This window comes from Cimex lectularius, unplaced genomic scaffold, assembly GCF_000648675.2.
Source record: "Cimex lectularius strain Harlan isolate CLEC.00 unplaced genomic scaffold, Clec_2.1 scaffold33, whole genome shotgun sequence".
Taxonomy (NCBI): domain Eukaryota; kingdom Metazoa; phylum Arthropoda; class Insecta; order Hemiptera; family Cimicidae; genus Cimex; species Cimex lectularius.
Genome location: NW_019392683.1, coordinates 19,732 through 45,200, shown reverse-complemented (window position 1 = coordinate 45,200; position 25,469 = coordinate 19,732). Strand labels below are relative to the sequence as shown.

General features: G+C 37.3%; 1 protein-coding gene across 5 annotated transcripts in view; it reads left to right on the top strand.

Moving 5' to 3' along the window:
- LOC112126498 overlaps positions 1 to 24,453 on the top strand; it is a 358,621-nt gene extending 334,168 nt beyond the window's left edge. For 2 of the 5 annotated variants that reach the window (XM_024225714.1, XM_024225715.1), the window contains exons 5-6: positions 4,763 to 4,795; positions 23,165 to 24,453. In XM_024225714.1, the coding sequence (XP_024081482.1) occupies positions 4,763 to 4,795; positions 23,165 to 23,244 (113 nt within the window). In that variant the 3' untranslated portion in view covers positions 23,245 to 24,453. Of the gene's footprint in view, positions 1 to 4,762; positions 4,882 to 8,689; positions 8,805 to 23,164 lie in introns of those variants that run through there. The other 3 variants (XR_002910004.1, XR_002910003.1, XM_024225716.1) reach the window with 2 other exon arrangements.
- The last annotated feature ends 1,016 nt before the right edge of the window (positions 24,454 to 25,469 follow it).

The following is a 25,469-nucleotide window of genomic DNA, read 5'->3' as shown; positions in this document are numbered from 1 at the left end:
TTACCTGAAATTATATTTCTACTTTTGAGTAGTTTTTAAGTTTTCTTATTGAAATTTCAAAATATAAGAGCGTTTTTAAACGAATTTGTTTTTTGACCTTCCGGTGGTTTCAAACAAATCCTCTTCCGACCACATAGAAATAAAAGTATGACAAATTGTCTACTCGGATCCCATTGAAAGTGGCCCGCGTTTTTGAGCCACGCTCAGATGAGCAAGGGGCCAGGCATCTGGAACAAATTGGAGGATGAGGAAGTGGAAAAAAATCATATCCCGGAGTACGCATGAAGTAATGAGGATAACGATGCCTTAACGCGTTCCCGGCCGGTGGACACGCGACTGATAAAATCGCTGGCTTACCGAAAAAGGTCACGCGATATCATCGGGCGGGAAAGTGTTAAGAATTTCACCTAATTGAACCGCGATCGCCGGAGCAAATAAAAGCCCAAGGGTTGAATATTAAATAGCCATTTTTACTCGAAAATTGGTGAAATCTGTCGAAACCGTGGAGAACCGAACATCACATGCTCGACAGAACTGGTTAATAAGCCGGAAATCTGACCGTTGAACATTGATTCATTTTTTATCTTTATTCCATTTTTATTGGCTCGAATTTCGTAAACACACATTCACTCACGCTCACTATTCTTGTTATCTCGTTTCAACTATCAGTAATCTACTTTGTAGTATGCAATGTAAAGTATATCACCAATTCCTATTTCAAAAGAAAAAATAGTTTAAAGTATCAATTATGTTTCAACAAAATTCCTTATTTATTTGGAGGTCTGCCTACTCTTGTTTAGACATTTTATCGTGTGATTTGTAGCAGCTGACCGTCAAACCGTTACCGTCAAAAATTAGGATGAGGATGTAATTTGGGATGAAAGGTGCCAGGCTTTGGCAAGGTCTCCATAGGAAATAGAGGGAGGCATTTAATATTATAAGAGGACTTTGGTTTGGAAAGTCTGAATAGAATATAGTAGAGTTTTAGATTACAAGTCAAGAGTGTAGTATAAATTATATTTTGTTCTTTAGCTTTCTAGGCAGCATATCGGTATACAGTCAGCACGGTTTAGCCGGAGTAACCGTTTATCAGATAGTTTGTCATGAATATTAATACAGTTTTAAGATGAATTTTTTCTTTTACCTTATTCTTCATATAGAAAGCCATGATTTAAGTAACCAGAGGTCTTGTTGGAGAAACTGGAAGGGAAGACAAGATCATGGTCTAAAGAGAGGATAGCCACTCATGGGTGAATACAAAGGTTATGCTACTTCGGTGAAGGTACGCAGTGTAGAGGGCATAAAGGAGTGGTGTCATTATACTTCCTTGACGAACGCCTTATGGGTAGAAGTATTATTTTAAGTTTCCACAGTAGGGCCACGTATCATTTCGGGTCAAATGCTGAAAGACACCCGGACAGCACTTCTTTAACTGGTCCAAGGAAAGATTAGAAGCGATGGTATCTACTACGCAGTGGTCTTGTTAACGATGGTCACCAAACTAGTGATCAGGATAAGGTTTACGGGTGTTTGCAGTTTGATAAGGAGCGTCTTGTCGGTCTCTTTTTCAAGGATGGAAAATACGACGATGGACGGTAGGATGTTATGTGATCAGTTGGGTTTTTGGATTTGTTAATCATGGAGATGACGAAAATTCAAAAAATATATATGTTTCGGAGAAATAATATACGAAATGTCGTTTTGCGGGATAAGAGGAAACGATGAAGACATCAAAATATTTTCTGGCCTCTGTGATGATACTATAGTTTGGTAGTTTCCGATGAACATGTCACAAGTATACTACCGACACAACCCTTTATCTTTCAAAAACGTTTAAAATGGATTCTAATAAGAGAAATAGCTCAAAGGCTTAACTGAAGATGGCGAAATGACCATGTAGGTCGGAAATAGCCAATCTGGAAAAATCATAAACTACATTATTTAGTTTCTGAAGATAGGTTTGGTTAAAATAAATTATAACCTCAAATAAAGTAAACAACATAGAAAGAACCGAATTTTGTTACGAAAAGTACGCTCATTTCCAACTTTTTTTAAAGTAGGGTGTTACAACAAATCTCAGAAAACATAACCAAATTTTACAAATGCAGAAGTGTTAAATGAAAAAGATAGACCCTTCATAAATATTAAATAGTTAAAAGAAAGCAAATTTTTTGAGATTGCTGAGGTATGCGGGGTAACGAACCTACAGTTCGGTCGTTTCCGGTCATCCTAATCTGCTTTTTATGTCTATCAGACGCCAAAATACCACTGGCACACCAATTAACCTAGAACTAGTTAAATAAGAAAAACATAAACAGGACCAAAATACTAAGTCGAGCTTGACAGGACAGGGAGGCTAAGTGAACCAGGATGATCAGAAACTACTAAATTAGGATTCCATGCTCTTAGCCAGTATGTTGATCTGCTCATAACCCCTGTGCCCAGAATGTCCGGAACCCAGGCGAGGGCATGACATTATTGTCACCCACTTCCGCAAGGAACCAATTCAACTCCAGACATATTTTGACCTCATGTCTCATGAGTCATGAGGTTAAAACTTCCAGTGCTGCCTGTATCTCAAAGAATATATTCCTAGTATATTTCAAACGGTTTTTATTTCACTGGAATATTTTTAAATTGCCGCAATTTCCGTTTGAAAACCGTAGAGTATCTGCTCAAGTTTGTAGTTAGTCGGATCTATTCCAAGGACTTACGCTCCTATGCCCTCCGTGGATTTTGAACAGTCAGAATTAGCCTTTAGAAGCATTCTGTTGGTCTAACCTTTTTGAACACAAAACCATCACATAATCCTTTTTGAAGTGAATAAATAAATTATCTTTAGGCAGGCCAGCATGACCAGGGGTAATAAAATTTGCAGATTTATTTAACCGATTATTTTGGTCTCCCTAGTCTCACTGTGCTGTTCTTTTAGATTTGCCTCACATAACACAATAATATGAAGATGGTGCATTGCCGAAACGCGTATGAACCAAAGATCAAACTGGTCGAAAATGACCAAGAACTTATTACGTTCTTGGTAGTATTATTTCTATTATTCTGATACAAAAGCAAGTTATAATAATGCAGAAGTTAGAAATTACGTTGGATAGTTGTTTTATAGCATACTACCATTAAGTAGCGAAAATAGTTTATGTTTTAATAATGCATATTGTTCTTTCTCTCTGTCACCAAGACGTCAAATTTTTCCTTAAAGTGGTGACCCTTCAACCGTTGTATAATTTATTGCACATATCTTTTATGTTTTGACCTGGGGGAACAATGAAGCAGATATTTAAAACTTGCTACTTGCTCTTTAACCCTACGATTATAATCCCGAGGTGAAATGTCAACGCTTACGCCATTCTCAGTTCTTATTAACCACGTGGAGGTTTTGAACTCGGATGGGGTCTAAGGCCATGGAAAGGACCTCGGTCGTAATGGATCAATTTTCCTTTAAACTAGTTGTTTTCAAACTTTGTGTCCTTTTCAATGGGGAATATCACAAAATCACAAATGGTCAGTCGTTGTTTGTTCAAGCCGAGACGTCCAGAGATAAAGAGTTTATTTATTTTATTTTTTTTTCGAAAAAAGAAATTTCATAGAAAAAGAGATAAATTTCATCGATTAGTCTTTGATTTAAATTATTTTTCAGTGGTGATTTTTTTTTAATTTATGGGACATGCACCAAAACAAAATTGAACCGAACATGATAATCTCACATTGATCCTAAAGCAATCAAATTTATTTTTCGATTTGAGTTGACAGCCTTAGAATTAAACAAAAAACAGTTCACCTTTCTGAAAATTTCAAAATTACATTAATTGTTTCTTCAACGAAGTTAAAAAATAATAAATATCGGCCCGATCATCCGTCCATCACCTAACTAGATTTTTTTTTTCTACCACTTGAGCTATCGTGACCTCGATCTACTCGGACACCAACTTCCCATCTCAACCCCACCTTTTGAATTTTCCCTCCTTTTTGCCATTTTTCATTTCCTTTTTTATCTCAACTAAAAACCTTAATTAATTGTAACATATTAAGTCAAGCGGACCACGAAATTAGTGAATTTAATGATTAAAAATGAAGTATACTTCACTAAAGCTCTCCGTGGCCATTTCATTTGTCGTCGAGAATCCAACCCGATTTACACTACATTTGAAAAATGGAAAAAAGGAGGGAAAATTCAAAAGGTGGGGTTATCAGCGGACCTATCACCTACCTAGGATCAGAGGCGTATCAAGCCGAAGATCGTGGGTTCGAATCCCGCTCGTGCCATTGACTTTTTTATTTCAACTAAAAACCTTAATTACTTGTAATATATTAAGTGCTCAAGCGGACCACGAAATTAGTGAACTTAATCATAATAATGCTTGTGAATTTTCATGAGTCAAGGTCATTGTAATACTGTCCTATACGAGAATCATGTGTAATTTAATCTTGTTTAGCCATAAAGGCACACAGAAAAAGCCACAATGGATTCAATCTTTAATAGTCCTTCTCGAATCAGATTTTTATTTTTATCTCTCATAACAGTTCCCAAAGCTCAAAAGCCGATTGGTCTTTTGAAGACATAATCTGGAAGGTTTGCATAATTCCATGAAAAATGAACAGTGGGCCAAGGATTTCTTTCTTATCTCCAGTCAACAGCAACCTTATCTTCTGCCACAAATGATCCGACCCCCTTCAACTTCATAAATATTTGTTATCAATGTTGTTTTATTTTAAATAAATGTTCTAATTTTTTATTATTATTTTCCAGGTGAGCCTGCCCCACCATTCCTATTCGGTTTTGGTAATTATTAACATTTTTTAAAATGTAATCGAACTAACCAATGAAAAATAGCCAACTGCCAGCTTGTCAATATATACAAACTTATAATAAATTCATTACCATTAACATAATTTTAAATCATAGTTTTTCCACTTTTAAACTTGATTCAATTAAAAAAAATAGATTTAATATAATTAATAAACAAATGTACATATTAATCTCTGAAGCGTGTTGTCGTGAATTTGCCAATGAGTAGGGTTGAATGAAAACAGTGAATCACGCTGGCACGGCTGAGCCAAGGTTGTCACGAAACCAATTTTCTTGGCTTCCCTTTGCCCAATTGGTCCAGATGCCGATTTGACCCGAAGAATAACAGGTGCTCAGCGTCGATGAAAACACCACGTCGAACGTATTGCCCATTATGTTTAAAATAACCATTAGGAAAAATTCAAAAGGGAATCGTACGATTAATTGACCGAAGAATTACGGCCGATAGTAATTAGTGTGCTTGCTTTAGGAAGTGATTATTAATTTGACTTGAAACGAACCTTTTGACGAATTTTCAAACGGTTCAGTATAAAAAAAGAATTAATATAATGAAAGAGTATTTAATAATCAACTGCTTATCACCCTAAACAGGATAAGGAGTAATAGAAATGATAAATAGTGGGGTGTGTTGTTCAATCTTTTTAGAAAAGATAGTTCCTACTAGCAATTTCAAGCTTATAGATCATCATCAGGTTGAAGGAATTTACAACCACGTCTTTCGAGATGAATTGTAAGAGTAGACTGACTGACTAACTTGACTCTTACAATAAATTCTTTCAAGCTGATGACCTGAACTTTACGGGGCTGATAAGCATTCCAACCTCAATCGAATTCAATCCCTTTAATCCAAAATCCTCTGAACAATAGCCAGCGCCTCTTTCTATGTATCCAATCGCACCATACATAACGACCTAAAGGTCTAGGTACCTAGCAATGTCCCGCTTGTTACCGAGCTAGCTCAATCTCGCTACAAAATGTTCAATTCCAAACTATCCCATCATCCGAACCCTTTCGTTAAAAACCTGTCATCCACTACATTACCTAATAATCCCAACAGAAGACTGTAGCGTCGATGGCGCCACGACAACCTTCACACTTGACATCGGTCCATGTCCATCTCGCTCTTCGTACTGATGTACTAACGGCTACCATCACCGGAAGCTGTTTGTTATTATTGTTATATGTAAATATTATATGTTTTATTTGTTGCTTCTAAGAATGCAGTTGTAAAGAATAAATAAATAAAAAAGCTGATGATGAGCTATAAGCTTGAAATCTGTTGAACTGTGAGTAGGAACAGTCTTTTCAAAAAGATTAGATAAGGAGTAACTTACTAAAGACAATTCTACCACAATTCGGCGTTCTTGATCATTCTAGTAAGACATATTTTTATCACCTGTAATTAAAATAATTTATTTTTTGAAATAAAATTTTGTTTCTTTCTATGTCATTCTTTGTGTTTTCATAGTCAGAAACCAAATAATTTAAATGGAGGTTGTTGGTTATTTTTGTCAACTAAAAACACTAATTATTAATTAATTAAGGTTTTTAGTTGAGATAAAAAAAGTCAATGGCACGAGCGGGATTCGAACCCACAATTTTCGGCTTGATACACCGCTGCTCTACCACTTAAGCTATCGTGACCTCGATCCACACGGACACCAACTTCCCATCTCAACAGCACCTTTTAAATTTTCCCTCCTTTTTGCCATTTTTCAAATGTCGTGTAATCGGATTGGATTCTCAAATACAAAAATGGTAAAAAGGAAGGAAAATTCAAAATGTGGGGTTGAGATGGGAAGTTAGTGTCCGAGTCGATCGAGGTCTCAAGTGGTAGAGCAGCGGCGTATCTAACCGAAGATCGTGGGTTCGAATCCCGCTCGTGCCATTGACTTTTTTATCTCAACTAAAACCTTAATTAATTGTAATATATTAAGTCAAGCGGACCACGAAATTAGTCAATTTACTAATTATTAATTTTAAGCCGTATATTTCAAACGCTATATATACCACCATTCAGACCACGTCCCTTGTCCCACTTCACATTTATAAAAAATTGTTTAATATCCGAAAATATTTATTTTTATTAAAAACTTTTTATGGATAATAAAAATTATGTAGCTTTGAAGAGAGACGAGGACGTGCCCCGAAATGCATACTTTTTGAAATATATGACTTAAAATTAAGGATTTGAACCAAAAAATTGCAAAAATATTGCTTTTTTTCAACAAAATAGAATTTACGAGGTATCTACCATTTTTTATTAAAACTTTAATTTTAATGATCTGCGCGTTGTAATGACTAACAGATTAGATAAAAGACGAAATTGATCAATCCACGAAATTTTATCTATTACTTTATTTAACTTATAATTTTTTAACCAGATATAATATCATCAGACACAAAATAGTTTATTTCAATTTTTTTTTTGTATTTTGATTTTCAATCATTCTAATAGGATAAACCTCGCAATTTTGTTCATTCTGACGGTTTTATCTTTCACTTTTCTCAAATGGATTTAATTCTTATTTTATAATTTATTTTAAATTGGGTTTATTGTTTATATAAACCAAATAAATCATCATAAACTGATCATTTTCATTGTAATTTAGTTGGTTCCCATCTTCTTGGTCCGATTTTTCTCGATACGTTAGGAATTTTTGACCTTTTACAATAGTGTATTTGCCATTAAAGTCGATTCTTCCTAAGTAGCATATATTAGTTGAGGTAATAATTTTTGCTAGAAGGAAATGATTTATTTTACGATGTTAGTTATTTCATCCTTTCCGATCAACCAGATCCCCGGATCATCCGATTTGGGTCTTTCGTACTTTTTTAACTTGTGCTTCTCTTAGTAGGATTTTGTTCTTACTTTGTCAGTGACTTTGTTTGTATTTCTAGTTCATTCAAACAATATATTTCATTATAAACAATCGTTGTTATACGCATTCAGGTTTACATTCGAATTAAAATTGGCTTTTTTTGTCGCTTATATTATTTTACGTTATAGTTTATGTTATCATCCTGACTGCTATATCACGTTAGTTTGAACTTTTAGTCGCTTTCTATTCATACTTGACCTAATAGCATAGTTTTTCCTTTACTTTATAATTGGCTTATAGTTAATTTAAATCATCATAAACTGCTTTGTTTGTTGCAACTTTACTGTCTCCTATAATCTTTGTTCGTCTTCCCTTTCTTGTTTGAACTTTCAGACGCCTTCAACTTGAATTTTCTTTATAAAATTTAGTTATTTCTTTGTCATTTATTTTATTTGACATTAATGTTCGGTTAACATAAGTTTTTTTTAGTCTTTTCCGATCATCCTGGTCCGAGTATCTTCGCTATTTTGGTATTTCAGTTTTTAACTTATCGTTTATTGTATTCTTTTACTGGTATTATGGTTTGTCCAAACTAGATAAATCATAAAAAAATTTTTTAATGAAATTTGGCTGTCTTCAAACATTTTGGTCCGCCTTTCCTCGCTGGTTTGTACTGTAGCGTTTTATAATTTCGTCTATTATATCCTATTGTTTCCTAAACCTCTTTCGGATGATCTGAATAGACTTTGAAATGAAACATTTTTAAATGTTTAATTCATTATTTCAGCCTGTTCTGTCTTTTACACAAAATATTCCATCGAGTTTCTTTTTGCTTTTTTATTTTTGTTGGGTTAGCAAGTTTCATTAAATTTTTTAATGTGTGTTCAAAAACTTTTGCAACACAAATATGTACAAACATTCCAAAGAATAAAATTCTACGTTTATAAAAATTTTTATACACATATCTAGAAATTTGATAAACAGTTTTGTATTCTCCCGTCATTCTGGTTCGTCGATTCCTGTTGGATTTATCTGTTTTTTTCAGTTTTATATAAAGAATGAGAAATTCATAACAGCGGCAAAAAGTACAAAACAGCGAGAACATCCGCACCAGGACATTGGAAACTAAACTCATCAAGTTCATCACCCGGATGATCTCAAGAAAGAATGTTTATTCGTTTAAAATTGTGAAATACTAAAGTTTGTATTTTTTTTTAATTCAAAATGATTTTTTTGGTTTAAATAAAATGTTTAGAGCAATAATTAAAATTCGTAAATATTTCATAAGGGTTCCATTCTTTCCATTTTCTTAGACTTTTGTGACAATAATCTTATCTTTTTTTAATGAAATCATATAGAATTGCATAGAGAAAATTGTTAAAAATACGGAAATGCATTATTACTAGAAGATACATATCTCTAATAACGATATTGCATTTTGTAGAAAAATACACTCTAAAGAGAAACAGACAGATAAGTCCCGAGTGAATTTCACGTCCAATAACTAACAACCAGAACAACCCGGCTGCTTATTATATAGAAATATAATTTCCTGGACGTACTATTCAATTAAAATTATTTTCTATCCGACCTCAACCCAGGTAAAATTACAATTAAAACATACAAGGAAATGAAAAGAATTGTATTGAAAAAAAATGTTATCATCACCAGAGGTCGGTATGAAATTAAATTGAATTGTCCCAAGGCCCGATTGTTGCCCAACGGTGCCGTTATTTAAGACTTGCCCACGAGCGACAAGCGCGAGCCAGCAAATAATAAAGTATCGCTCTCCTTTATTTAAACATAACGAGCCAATTAGGTTCTCTGGTTGTTAATAAGCCGGCCTTAAACACACTATTACGCCTAAAACCAGAACAAAAGGGGAAAATTTGCAGATTGTTTAAGCTGATAACGCGATAAACCATTTTCAGAGCATACAATAACTGAAATACATCTGCTTTCGTAACAATCAGCATTGTCAGAACATAAAGGCCAGATAAAGAGTACAAAGAGGGAAACACGTGGTGAATTAATCCAGAGACAAACGACAACATATTTCATTTATCAAGCCAATTTGCAACAAATGATCATTATCATCTTTAAGGACGATTGTTAGTGTTTTAACAAATTCTTCAGTCAGTAGGGGTATTCACGATCTTTGCGTTAACCCTGTTAACTCTATAGGTCCTGTTAGATCGAGAAAAATGATGACGTAGACTTGTAAGAATCGGCTAGTTAACATTGCTCGATCTAACAGGCCAGAGCCAATGTCAGGTGTTAGGGTTTTTAGTTGAGATTAAAAAGTCAGTGTCAAGAGCGGGATTCGAACCCACGACCTTCGGCTAGATACGCCGCTGCTCTACCACTTGAGCTATCGTGACTTCGATCCTCTCTGACATCAACACTCCATCTAAACTTACAACCTACTTTATTTTTGTACTGTGACCCCTTCGGGGGTGTGGATAAACACCATTACCTCTAGATTGTAATGGAAAAGTCCACAACCCTCAGTCACAGTATATGGCCGTATCCTCCAACCATCCGACGTGAACCACCCCTCAACAGGGTACAGGCCCCAGACGACCACGTCGACACGTTTCCATGGTGTGCAAGGTGACTTAGATTCCCACTTTGCACTCTCTCCAACATCTGATAATGCGATGATCCGCTGATAAACTGTCTTATGCCACAATTGTGCTAAAACTAAAAGGTACTCCCTCGTAGTCTTTTGGACTTCCTCCACGACCACTGTCTCTATAAACTCCACATTCAGCCGGTACTAATATTGCAAATAAATCTAAAACGATTGCTCTAACTCGGTATTGAAAACAAATATAAACAATTAATTAAGGTTTTTAGTTGAGATAAAAAAGTTAATGGCACGAGCGGGATTCGAACCCACGATCTTCGGCTAGGTACGCCGCTGCTCTACCACTTGAGCTATCGTGACCTCGATCCACTCGAACACTAACTTCCCATCTCAACCCCACCTTTTGAATTTTCCCTCCTTTTTGCCATTTTTCAACGATAGGTCAAGTGGTAGAGTAGCGGCGTATCTGGCTGAAGGTCGTGGGTTCGAATCCCGCTAGTGACACTGACTTTTTTATCTCAACTAAAAACCTTAATTAATTTAAAGATGCTAATTGGTCAAGCGGACCACGAAAACTAGTGAATTTAATAAGTTAGGTGTTAGGTCGAAAATGTAGTCAGTTTATTATCCGTTAGGGCGTAGGTAACATCGCAGTCATGAATTTATCAGCTGGTTTTTTGTCTGCGCGCATTTTTATTCTTAAATGCGCATTAATTAAATCAGACTAATACATTTCTTTTGTTAATTTCTGACCTTTCTTATATTCTCATTCATAATAGGTACATCCCTTATCCTATAAAGTTGTAGGCTGTTAGACGTCAGGATCCAAATTATCTATGCCAGAACGAATTGAAGCTTGTCATTTGTTAGTTCTTTTCGAGAACATAAATAGCATTTTGAATTAAAAAGTTGGTTAATTTTCCTTTTTTATTAACTTCTGGCATCTTATAATTTAACAGAAAACAAACGACAACAAGACTTCAAGGACTGTTATAGCTTTATTTTTGGTTCTACCAATCCCCACGCGCAGCATTGCGGAAAAATTAACGTTTAACATGCTAAGGTAAATTTCTTTCTAAGACAAGGGGCATTCACGATCTTACTGGACATTTCTCTTTTCGAGTTAACACGAGCTAACATCTTACAAACATCGTGAATACCCCTAATATTCGCATCATCCCTTCACCTCTTCCTATATTGGATTACATTAATTTTAATATTCCACGGTGTTAACCATCGCGTTTTTAAATATTACCACCTTCTTCCATTTCGTCCAAACGGCGATTTGAACATTTCCTCAAAAAATCCCGAGGACAAACGTACAACACCGACAACGCCTCATTCGAACGAAAATCAGATCGGGTTTCGTTTCGATCATATCCAGAGGTAATATCTTCTTCGTCCGATCGTGAAATTAAGTTAATCGGTGTTCAGTTGTTCAATTTCGTTTGACCTTTTTCCAGAGCAGGGTATCACAAAAAGAAATTGTTTCCCCGTTGGACTTGATATACTTTCTTGCTCGCGTGTTGATAAGCGCATACGCATTAAATAATGGAGTTTGGTTAAATTTTCAAAACGTAATGACAAAGATTTGCATTGCAAGTATTTTACTCTCGGCATTAATTCTCGTCACTTTCTTGCAATTTTCTTGAAGCTTGAATGAATAATTAAAACACAAAATACTTGACTAAACCCTAGATTTACACGATTATGAATTTAAAAGTTTGGTCTCTCCAATCGTCCACCAGTTTTACTTTAGATCAAACTACCCGGTGATCACTCCATAGACTCCAGGAAGAAATTTGCAAATTTGAGAAGTTTCTGGGTAAATTTTGATGAGAAAGGCATATATACCTTAAAGTTTAGTTGAATCCAATTGTTTTGGTCTGTCTATGCACATTGGTTTGGATATGGATCAAACAACAGGCTCGTTAACTACTTGATCATTCCTCAAATCCCAAGACGAAATGTTACATTTTTCTGGTTTCTGGGTAAATAAGAGAAAATCATAAGCTTTCGAGTCTAGTTGTCTGCTATCGTCCTGGGCCGTCGGCTATAGACCAAACTACGCACGGATTTGTATATTGGAGAGGATTCTGAGCAAATTTTATTTAAAGAGTGAATTGAAAACTTTAATGTTTAGTTCGTCCTGGTCTGTTTGTGCTCGTTGGTTTGGCTGTAAACCAACTAATACTTTAATTAAACTTTAAAGTTAAGTTCTTTTCTCATCTTCCTGGTCTTGCTATGCTCGCTGATACTGCTGTGACCAAACTGCAGGTTGATATTCACAGTTCTCAAGCAAAAAATTGCAAATTTTTGAAATTTCTAGGTAAATTTGTTTAAAAAAAAAATTGTACGCTTTAAAAATGAGATGTCTCCATATGTCTCTGATGTGTCTATGCTCGCTGTTTGGCCATTGTTCAATCACAGATTGATCACCCACCCAGTGTAATTTTAGAGGTTTTTGGTCTAATTTTCGTTTTAGAGAAAATTGAAAGCTTTGAAGTTTAGTGTCTTCCTATCTTCCTGGTCAATCTTCCCCCGCTAATTTGGCTGTTGACCGAACTACAAGGCCACTCTACAGGTCTCAGGAAGAAATTTGTAAATTATTGAGATTGATGAGTAAATATTATTTTTAGAGAGAATTAAAAATGTTAATGTTTAGTTGCTCGAATCGCCCAGGTCTGTCTATCGCTGGTTTGGCTGTCAGTCCTGTTTCACTTTCCAAATTCAGCCCTAGTTACACTGGGAATGGATTCGTGGTGGCGCGTGGTGACGCCCACGGCGGGAACTTAGAGGCTGTGTTCTATCTGTGAACTTCGTGAAGCTTGCGTATGGCCAGCGTTATTACCCCCGGCCTCACGGGAGACGTTGCGACCGTGTAAGCGTTGAGGACGCGATGATCATGCTGAATAGTCCCTCGAATGCGTGAGTAAGCGAACGGAAACGGTGTCTCTGACTCGAGTATGCTTCGCATTGTTGTGCGTATGACCGGCGTTATACCCTTGAGAAAGCGAAGGATCGGACCACCCAGGCTGAGCCTATGGCGTCCCTCGAATGCGCATGACAGGTGTAGTATGAGCTCGATAAGAGACTTTACCGTAGGTGCTCATCTAGGGTGTGGTTAGCAATTCCACTTTAAACTAAACAGATGCCGGGGCGTTCCCGGAAGTTTCTACGCTAGGGGAGATCGAGTGCCTTCTCTATGTAGGGAGTGCGCGGGAGAACAGGCTGATGTATTTCGGCCTGTTAGCATTTTGCGTGCGGCACACGACCCGATGCACAATGCAGGCCCGACCATTCGGAGTGGACAAGCGGAGAGCGAGATTACCCCTTAGGGGCTGGGGCGCCTCTACACCAATGCTGCGGCGGTAACACCGTATGCGGAGGTGCGTCAGCTCTCATCTTTAGAATCAAAACGTCCAATAAGGCGGAAAAGGCCAGGTGCGGACGCTAAAGGTCCTCTTGTCTTGTTGACGATGAGTTCTCGGGAACGGAATGTCAGTCCTGTTTCAGCCTTCCTCCAATAATGAAATATTATTTGGTTCGTTATGCGGTTACAAATAAAATATTTTAATCAAAGTGGTTAGAGTTAAAATAGTTTGCCTTTTCTTTTTTATAGTTTGGGGTCACTGAGCATCCTGGTCCCGCTGCCTTCGCTTATTCAGTCTGTCCGAGGCGTCTCTTGAATCCGACTTACCGTAAACAAAACAAATCCAAGGAATTGATCAGAAGAACTATTCATAAATGGGTAGAACGAAGTTTGGTTGTTTCCAATCGTTCAGGTCCGTCTATCCTCGCTGGTTGGGAATTTCAAACAAGTTTCGTCGAGTTTTTAATTTTTTCAATCAACCTTTCCCTTTTGAGTACTGTGGTCGTTTCCTGTCTTTTTCTTCTGCCCATCTTCGTTATTTCGATCTGTACAACACACCCAAAAGCATTGAAGGAGGACAGAAAAAGCAAAATGAATGGAAGTGACAAAACTACGATTACATTACATTGCAAACTCTCGATCATTTAATTTCAGCAAAAAATAACTAAAAAAACAATCAGTTAATCATTACATTGTTTTTTTTTCAATAAAAATTGCAAATGTTTCACTTTATGTTTGGAACATTTGGCGCCATGCCATCATCATGGTACGCCACTCATATTAATCTAAAATTATAAACTGTCGATTTAATGAATGTTAATGTACTGAGAAAATATAGCTTGTTAACCCCAAGAGGTTATGTGTGTACAGAATGTCAATGTTCATTTGTCTTTTAAGAATGAAGTAAATGGATTTGTACATGGCTCGGAGCCAAACACGATTTCATTATTGTTAATTTGTATAAAAGATATGTTAAAAACTGCATAAGGTAAAGTTCAAACATTATCTATCCTTTGTAATGCATGCTACAAGAAATAAATTACGACGTTGCGTTATCTCATAGTAGATTTTTTAACAAAAGGGTTAGAGAGTGAGTATTCGGCTTTTTCGGTGGGGAAACATTAACAATCGGTACGTGATCATGCGCTTTACATATTCAAAAATGCACGGTGTTTTGCTGTTGCATGCGAAGTGTCCTTCGCAAAGGTCACCTTGACATCTCTCCCGGTTGGGAGGGAATGTACAACAATGGCCAATTTCATTAATCAAATCACAAGCCAATTGAGGGAACAAAGGGATTATATTTTTTTTCTTCTTTAAGACATCCCAGATGAAACGCGATTAGAAAGTATTGTGTTGTATTGTAAATTTCCGGATCGACTTTTTATCTCAGGTTTGATTAATTGTGCTTCGCATGACCTATAGAAAAATAAAGGCCTTCCTACTTTGTTCTGACCGTGTCAAATGAAATTGTCTATATATTACATAATTAATTATAATTTTAAAGCCCAGTATATTACATAGAACCAATACGATGAATTAAATCCAATAAGATTTGTAAAACCTCAGAACTCAGCCTAACTACTTAGGTTAATAGACCTCAGACTGCTATTAATTCCACTTCAATTCTGGAATAGTAGTGAAGGCCTCTTTAATACATTCAAAGACCTACACAACTCTGCTTTCAAAAGACGCATAGACCAACAGCTAAAGGTGAACACTTGAAGGGTGGTCATATACCAAAAAGGATCGAAAACAAATTACAGGATTTTTATCTGTACTTTATAAGAAATCTTACAATACAGATCTTTTTTTCTCAATGGGCGAATGGGCCCCGTGGAATATCGAGAACTGTGGTGTGAGCGTGTGACGTCTGGTGAGTAAAAGTAACTTATTAGCGAGAATGGAGTGGGTTCACCCCAGCCCCGAGGAATGTGGAGTACTCTGGGGGAGTGAATGTGACCTGTGTTTGTTGTAATGTATTTTCACAACCTGAGGTACAAACGAGGGGCATTTTTAGTATATCGACGTTAAAGCTGGGCTCACTCTACGCCAGTAGGGCGGCGCGGAGCCGGAGGAAGTTGCCAGACTTCTGGAACCCGGGTCCGCGCCTCGCCGCGCTACCGGCCCAGTGTCCCCCGGAGCGGTCGGAAATCGTTGAGTTCGGGATATTCGGCTGCCCTCGAACGCCGTATTTCTAAAGACGAAACCAACGACTGTGACGTAGAGACTCCTGGAAATGCAAAATCCAACCGCAGCGCTAGTCAGATGGAGGGGGAAAATTCGACCAACGCGTCCGACAGCGGTTCCTGCATAGTGTGCGGACCTTCACAATTCCGCGCCGCGCAGCCCCACCGACCTAGTGCGCACCCAGCTATAAACATTTAAAAGCAGAGAGTCCGATCGAGACGCTCAAATGGTTGCAGTTACAAAATACGCGCGAAAGAAGAAAAAAAGAAGGAAAACACGCGGAGGGCCGATGATGTCCTCAGCTGTTTGTCCCACTTTATTATTATTTCAATGGTCAAACGTGCCTTTCGATCGAATTGGTCAAAATCTCAATCATCGGTATTTCTATTGGTGAAATTGATTCTCAAGAATAATGGATTTGAAAAGAAAGGGATGGTGAAATGTTCAATGAAACCGGCGGTTAATCACCGAAGAAGATCCATTACGAGTTTGAGCAGAGTCGTGAAGAATCGGAATAAGATGCGCGTTGAGATGTTAAACAGATCGCCCGTATGATATTGGACAGGCGAAGACAAATCGGCCCCACGCCGGATTAGTGGGTCTTTTCTCTTTCCAGTTCATTCTCTATTCTCTCTCTCTTTCTCTCTTCTCGTCTTGCTTTTATTCAATTACCTCCATTTGTGAGTTTCCGTGGGCCCCGGTTCAATATTTATGAGGAGGTCCTCGAGATCTGTCTTTCATCCTGATCGTTCCGCCTACGCCCATTAGATTTTCAAGTCCGACGTCTTGCCACGGCGCTTGAAACCGCCCCGGGGCTTACTTCTCCCTTATAGCCTCCCGATTTATTTGTCGGCATTTGCCGGGAGATTTTTTCCCCGAAGCGATTACCTTTAAGAGGCTGCCCCTTGGAACTTCTAAGCAGAGAGAATTTATATAATATCGGTGAAGCAGTCCCCAGTTAAAAAGAGGACATCCTTATCCCAAAATGAATGTGATTAAGTCTTTATAATTTAACTGGAACAGTTGGAACCGATGGTCAATCATCAGCCAAACTAGGTCCTTGTCAACTGTCATTGACCACCTTAAGGAATGTACAAAATGAGACCAACCTTTTAACCGTGCTTCCTGTCAAAAACTGCGCGAACTTTTATCGTATTCTTTATCTAGGGCAATATCGAAACAGACGTCGATGTACGAAGTAATCCCTTCAAAAACGGGTCATTTTCATGGTGAAAATCGAATTAGAAACGTTTTACCTGTTCATCGCCCGTGGCGGGTGCCTCCCTCGGTGACTAATAGAGTTACGCTCAATTTATCACTCATTGATTTGAGCGACCCGCTATCAAGTAATCAAATAGCATGATCATATTCGTCGAACCATTGGCCGATGATTAGGAAGCATAAATCCAGGGCGGACGGCAATCATGAACGTACTACGAACTATTTAGTATCCCGGATCGTTGAGACGCAACCTTTTTTTATTTGTATTCAGTGAAAGGTTCACCGTCAATCTACATCAAATATTGTCCATTTATCTCTGTACGTTGATTATCTTTTAGTAAGTGTGGGCTGAAGAAAGACAGATATATCTGATTATCTTGAATGAAATACGTAAAAGATGATCCCATATAAATGAAATTGACTTTGTAATATTCTTTTGCATTTTTCATATAGAAAAACCTTCCTTTTCAGGCTTGCGACTATAGTTAATTAACATTATCAAGTTCTTTACAGTCTATAAAATAAGTTACCCAAAAATGTAACCTCTATTTTGACCAACGAGGTCCTTAGAACGGAAATAGTAAAGGAACGGTCCTAAATAAAAACACGTTTATATTTTTATACTTGTCTGTGGGTAAAAGTTTTACCGGCAATGAACGGGCGCCTTGGAACAACCTTAGGACGTGATATGAAAGTGTAACGGATTTACCGACCTCCACCTCCGAAACAATCGAGCGGCAAATTGGATTGGACATTTGATTTTTTTCACCTATACACTCCCTATAGGTCTCAACCTTGGACCCTGGGCAATAGCCGGTGTTTGAAAAGCCGCAGGTAGTAAAGTCCGAAATTACTTTTTGACTTTTGACCTCTCAAAACAACAGTTTTGTTCCCTTTTCATAATGACAAGAAACAAGCCGCCAGGTCTCTCGATATACATTACGGTGGAATTGGCTTTCCTACTCTTTGGTGTATTGTTGTCAAAAATACAGAATATATGAAGATTTTTTAAAGCAGGAATTTAGAAAGGATAAAAAAAACGATTAGTTTATCTAAATCAGACAATAAAAAAACTATAAAAATATTAATTTGTTGATCCAAAGTGTTAATAATAGTTCATACAGGCTTCACGTTTTGACTGTCCATATTAAATAATAAGTATTAATTTCAATTAATTATTCTTTGTACGTAAGGTCTTCGTTGAAATGAAAAAGTTAGTATCACGAGCGGGTTTCGAACCCACGACCTTCGGTTCAGTACGCCGCAGCTCTATCGCTTGAGCTATCATGACATTTACTTACTCAAGACCTTACATACGAAGAATAATTAATTGAAAGAAGTAATTTCGTCAGTCAGGCCACTAAACATTATGCAATAAATAATAATAACATGAAAGCCAGGGTGAAATGCGGACTGTTTTTTAAAAATATTATCGCTCATATTTAAATTATTGTTAAAATTGCTCCCGCGTCGATATTCCAGTTGCTGATCTGAAATTATTAATTATGATCATTCTACTGTCAACCGTGGGTCCCATTAGATTCCGTTAGATTCAATGTATACCTCGTTTTGATTGGTTCTCTGTAGTTCCAAGGCAATCAAACGACAGACACAAACAATCAATTAATTGAACTTTGAGAATAAAATAAGTCCATTTTTGAGACTGTTTGGGTTATGTCATTTTTCGCTATTTCCATACGCATCTTTACCCTTAGAAAGCGTGTTGCTTGCAAACGATGTAAGAAATAGATAGATAAATATTTATTATTTTACATAAATCGTTGCTTGGGTTCACTTATTACTCAAGAATTAAGTTGTAAGCAGTAATTGGTTCTCTTTCAAAACAACAACTTTTCAGACATACCAAAACAGAGAGGATTAAAATACAAGAGGAAGTATGTTGCATCAACGAACAACTCGAAAATTAGAAGAAGCTTGAAAAAACTAAAATCTCTTATCATAGATGCCATATTAATTAACCGAGACTTAGTTACTCACGCAGGTCAAAACATGCTATTTGCGGACGGAAATCCATTTTGCATGTTGATGTGGATGTTGAGTGTCAGTTCCTTTCTGAAGATGGCCCAAAGTCGAAAAGCATTTGTGTAAAGTAGTGCCGGTTCAACTTTATAACTGGGATATGCTTTTGGGTTTGACATCCATTTTCCTGAGGGTGCGCACATGGGTTGTGTTAGATTAGGTTAGGGATGGAAAGGTTATGTAGGGTTAGGGTTAAGAAACGGGTTAGGTTAGGTAGGTCTAAGGTTAGGGATGGGTTGGGAAAGGTTAACTTTGTATTAAATGCCACTAATATATGCACAAGTAACTAATAAAGGAAAAAAAAGAAAAAAAAGAACTTAAATGAATTATTTAAAAGAAACAATAAAAATTAAAATCATAAAGAAAGTGAGCTGTAAGAGGTTAATACCGTTAAAACAGCCCCAAGTCAAATAATAAGGAAAAAATCACAACAGGTTAACTTTGGATTAAGATTAAAATTAGGTTCTTTTTGGGGTAGGAATGGTAAGGTAATGTAGGGTGAAAAACGGGTTAGGCTTAGAGTTAGGTTTAATTTATTCGAGTTAAATTTTCAATTAGATTTGGATTAGGGTTAGTTGTATGAACGGATAACGTTAGGTAGTGTTAGGAATATGTGCTCAACCAATTCCAAACAAACTCCTTGCCCCTGTTGGCAACAAAAACTGTACTTTTTAACACGGATAGGTTTTAGTATGGCTGTTTTAACCAGAGAGTGCGCATGGGTTAGGCTACGTTAGTTAGGAATGGCAACGTTATGTACGGTTTGGTTTAAGGGACGGATTGGGCTATGTAGGGTAAGGTTAAGTTTAAGGTTGGGGTGAGGGTTAAGGTTAGTTTTATGAATGGGTTAGGTTTCGGTTTCGTTTACGATTAGCGTTAGTGTTAGGGACAAGTTTGGTTTCATATCTATATGGTATTCGTACAGGGTCGGACTATCATTCCTGGGTTTGAATCCAGTCACAGCAGATGGAATTTCAATTGGTAATAAAATGGAAAAGGTATTGTTAAGGGGTTTGCCCCTTGGCCGGGGTCACACCTAACGGTTGGACGTTAAGTATTTTGTGTATTTCAGGCTTCATTTTAGTGGCACTTCATTTGTACAATTTCAGGATAGAAATGTTTGTTCTATAGTGATACTTAGCTTTTTTAATGAATGAATGTATTTTTGGCTCATAATCTAAATTAACGCTTTAACTGAGATTTTACATGTTAGAATGAAATGTAATGCACAAGTCGTTAAATGTTAACAAATAATACCTTGGAGATATGAGGAACTGCAACAATTAAGTGGACAATAAAGAGAATTATGCAGGCTTTTATTACGGTTTTACATCCATCCCGGTTCATTTAGTGGACGTGTGAGGTTTACGAGCATTAAAAAACGACATTGTGCCTGAGGGAAAATTAAGGGCCCTAATTGGCCAAGAAAGTTCACAGGCGGTTGGCCGATTTAATTCTCGGTTATGGCCGGTTAGCCATCCCGCCCGGGGCTTAAAAAGTTGGTGGGGTGGCTTCTGACGAGCGCCTTCTGCTTTAATTACCGGCTTCCTCAAAAGATCCATATCTTTTTTCCGGTCCGGCAACCTCTGACCCCGGGGAAAACAATTGCTGGGAACGCGATTCTGGCCCTGATTCGACGAAGACCTCTTATTAACTCTTAACTACCTTCCTTGTTTTCCCAAACGCCCGTGAGACAAACGTGATTTAGTTTAATAAACAAAAATTTACGACTGCGGCATGTCGGCCATTGGTTTTCAGCCACACACGAACTGAAAATTAAAACATAAATCATAACGAAACGAAATCAACGATAAAAAAATGTACATTTTGTGTGTGTGTGTGTGTGTGTGTGTGTGTGTGTGTGTGTGTGTGTGTGTGTGTGTGTGTGTGTGTGTGTGTGTGTGTGTGTGTGTGTGTGTATGTATGTGTGTGNTGTGTGGTGATTAGTGACCGTTAATCGATAATTATTCAGAAATCGTGAGATGCGGTCTGGTGTGATGTAGGTTTCAGAAAAACATTTTCTTTTTCGTGCCAACGTTTCGATCTTTATTGAGATCATCTTCAGGCCTCAAAGTGTTTGTCTTCTGTGTAATTCTTGCGTGTCGTGTTGAGACTGCAAGAATGGCACAATTACAATGGCACAGACAAACACTTTGAGCCCTGAAGATGATCTCAATAAAGATCGAAACATTGGCACGATAAAGAAAATGTTTTCTGAAACCAGACCGCATCTCACGATTTCTGAACAATTAATAAATCAATATTTAACAAATAAAAACTATTAAAAAAAACAATGCACGTTGTAGCGTGCGAACATCCTCATGTTAAGCCAGCTATTAGTGAAAGGTTTTATGAATCAAATGTACTTTTTCAAACATTCGACAATCACAGTCTGGAGTCTGTTAACAAATGCGCAAGTGAGCTATTTCATGAACTCTTTCAAGGTTAGGCTATAGTTTACTTACTACGTGTTAATTGCTAGCAGTAACTACTCGAATACCTTTCCTGAATAGGTTAACACATTTGCCAGTTGAAAGTCTCCAAATATCATATAGTAAATGATCAAAGTACTCGATTATCCTGTGTTTTATCTTCTCCCGAGTTTGAATTACGAAAATAAAGTTAAATATTAATATTACCGATTCCAGTGTTTAGTAAATTTTTCAATGTGATATGAAACACCGTGTTGCAAATTGGAATGCTAATGACTCACATCGAACAAAAAAGTGATATTTCTGAAAAAGTGTGAAATTTATCACCAGATTATACCTGGTTCGATTGGAACAAGAAGTAATCTCGTGAACCACATAGTTTTCGAGAAAAAAACGGAAAAAAGAGAAAAAATCCAAACTTTTTTAAATTTATTCTATATAAAACTAACTGCTGGGTCGATTGGAACAAGAATAAAACCCGTAAAACACGTAATTTTTGATAAAAACGAAAAATAATAAAAATCTCGATTTTTCATTTTTTCCTTGTAAAACGACCTGGTGGGTCGATTGAAACAAGAATAAAGCCCGTAAACCAAGTAGTTTTTGAGAAAAACGAAAAGAAGAAGAAAAAAAAACCGATTTTTTAAATTATTCGATGTACATTGACCTGCTGGGTCGATTGGAACAAGAAATAAGTTCGTGGACCCGTAGTTTTCGAGAAAAACGGAAAAAAGAGAAAAAAATTTATTGTCTTATTCAATGTTTTTAAGACTATTATGTACAATATTTCAAATCTTATGTTCGATGCGATTTAAAAACATCTAATGAAGAGTTAACACGTCGACTAACATCAGTTAATTTGTGAGACGCTAATTCCTTCAAAGAATCATTCATCTAAAAATCATTTTTCATGATGAAAGGCTTGGAAACACTGCGTCGACCTGCTGATGGGCCACTTGTAAACGTGACTGACAACCAGGCCTAATCAAAAATGGGCTCATCCACAGGGCCTGACCAAACTCATTTCATGTCATTCGGCAAGCTGAAGAATTTTTTCGACGTTTTGTTCTTGGGCTGAGGGGTGATGAACTTATTCTTCGGTGGATTCCGATTATTTTGGTCCTTCTGAGGAGAAAACGTTGAGACAGGTAGACTATGCGAACTGGAAAGATTTTCATGCTTCTACTCTATTGTATAAAAAAATGTAAGATAGTTACAAGTAATTTGTCTTAATTTGTTGTAAGTATAAGGTAACAACTAATGGTTTGTAATATTTCCAACTTTTGGGCTTCATGTTTCAATTGTGGCCACCACTTTATTTAAAAGTCGGTTGATAAATGGCCGACGAGGGAGAACACCACCGTTTTTCCAGAGGTGTCGGAAATGGAGTCGTTTATTCAACAGCGTTTAACTTGTTATTAGAAACAAAAGTGAGTGTCAAACTGTCTGGTAACGCTGAAATTGCCGTATCTGCGTGTTGGCAAGAAATAGGGGTGATTTCCCGAGGGTGGCGGCGGCTTTCACCCTCCAGTTCCATCGCAAAGACAAGTCGTCCTAAATCGAGAACGTACAACTTTTCTTCTCCCTCCCCCGACTCGTTCATTCCTGGATAATCCGACCTTTCCCTCAGCCTTAACTGGTTCTTAATTTTATACGTGCACTTTTTGTCGGCAGGTAAGTTTGCGAAACCGGTCAGTCATCAAATAGAGTTGGAGGGTGGCGAGGGCGAGGCTAACGGTCGCTACCCCATTTAGCCCCCGGTCAAGGGTTGTCAGTTCTTGGTGGCCCTTCGTATCCTCACGACCTGGATTTGGCCGAGTTAGGATTACCTGGTGTTTTTCCAAAGAAAAGGCCTCCTTTCAAAGCCCACTGTTGACGAGGATTTCGTCGCTATTTCTGTAAGTCCGCTTTCTATTCTCGCCCTTACGCTGCCACATTTTCAGTTTTACTCGGCAAATCCATTATCTTTTACCGATAGTTCTTCTACAAAGAGAAAAAGTCAAGGTCAAACATAATTATTAAAACCCTTGCAATATATAATTTTTTATTACAGGTAGTGAAAATTATATAAAGAATAAGAGATTTTTGAATTGACCACACTCTCATTTATCCATAGGATGACTTCATATTACATTGAGATACAATTTAGGTACAATTAGTTAAAAAATATTTTCCTTTAAATCTAATTTGTATAAAATAAATTTGAATTCTCGTGATGTGCAAGGTGATAAGCCTGTAGTCATAGTGTTATAAAAATTTAATTACGATCACCATTGATTATGTTTTAATACATGTGCTATTTTGTCGTTGCAATTATTGATAATGACGGTAATCCTGAACAGACTCAGTATTTATTGTGAGATTCTTGTTGAGAACTGACCAACCTGTAGGTTGGTCTGCCCATACCTGCTGGTTTCGTCTGTTAGTCGCTGTATGACATTTTATGCATATCAGTAGTTCTAAAATTACGAGAACTGTTTAAGATATAAACCGCTATAATCTTGTTTTGAGGAAAGTTTTTTATCGGGCTTGTTGAAATTTGCATCATTCCACGGTTTTAGCCAGCACATTTAAAATTCGTTTTTGAGATTTGGTCTATAAATGATGATGCCTTAATGCACTGTTGCTATGCACTTTCATAGTTTGGTTGATATGACTCATAATTTCTGTTTACATACTAGTTTTATTGATGGAACCCATCAACGTGTGGAACAAAACTTTTTTGAGTGAGTTTATTGAACAATACAAAACATTTCCTGAACTCTGGCTTGTGAAAAGTAAGGATTACAGTAACCGCGATAAGAAGAATGCTGCGCTCAACAACCTTCTCTCCAAGTTACACGAAATTGAACCCGGTGCTACTGTAGCTGATTTGAAACAAAAATCAATTCATGCGAACTTCTTGGAGAAGGGAACACAAGAAAGTCTTGAACTCCGCAAGATCTGGCGCAGGGGCCGAAGACATATACGATATCATAGGTTCTGCCTGTTGCCAGAAAACGCAGAGTTGCAGTCAATCGTTCATGGGCGGAAATTGAACTCCTCGTGACTGTCTTCTTTTTTTATTTTTGGAGCAACCAGAGAGAGCAAATATAAATACGTTACCTCGTCCATCCTCATGTAGTTGTGCCAGTCTTGAGGGGCACACCTCAGCTCGTTCAAGAGATTCACGTGCCCATAAGAACCTCTTTCCATCAGCCACTGTTTTGTCCATACGGACCTCTTATTCTTTTTACGGTCTCTCTCTCTCTCTCTTCGCTGCTTCACTCCTCATCAGGCAGTAAATATAATTAATAAAATTAAAATCCTTTGTAAAATGAACTAAACTCAACCAGTAACTATTTGAAACTGAAACTTGAAGCATGTTGGACAGAAGTTTTTAACAAATAAGTTTGACCGTGTGGGTGCAACGTCAAACTTCAAACATGTTTGGTCGTGTGTGGCGGCCTTAATGAACAAACGCATCTAATAGGCAAAACAAAACAGGGCAGGTCGACCAGATCATCGCAGTATTAATATCGCGACCAAACTGCAGGAATAGATTTCGTTTTAGGCCTGAACTGTTGTCATATTATGTCGAACATTTGGTGAACGATAGTTTTTTATTTTAAAAATTGTTTTAACAGTGTGCTCTGATACAGCTAAACCTTTGATGATTGGGGAAAGGTTGAAACGCGTCTCACAGGTAGAAAAGTGGGAATGTGCTGATCTAATTGATCGGAAACGATTGCTACAGAAGACATTCAATCGGTCGTTCTGTGGCAGTTGAAAGTTAGACGTTATAAAGAAGACCACCATGCTTCTAAATTATAAAATCGAGTTGTACTGGTTTATTAACTTATAAATCATAATAATAATAACCAAGGGCTTTGATTGTGAAGCCCGATTATGTATTATGCACGCGGGGGCTATTATGGGAAGAGCGAGGCCGGTAGACAAAGATCGGTGCCGTATTTAGCAGCGGTACAACAGGTGTTTG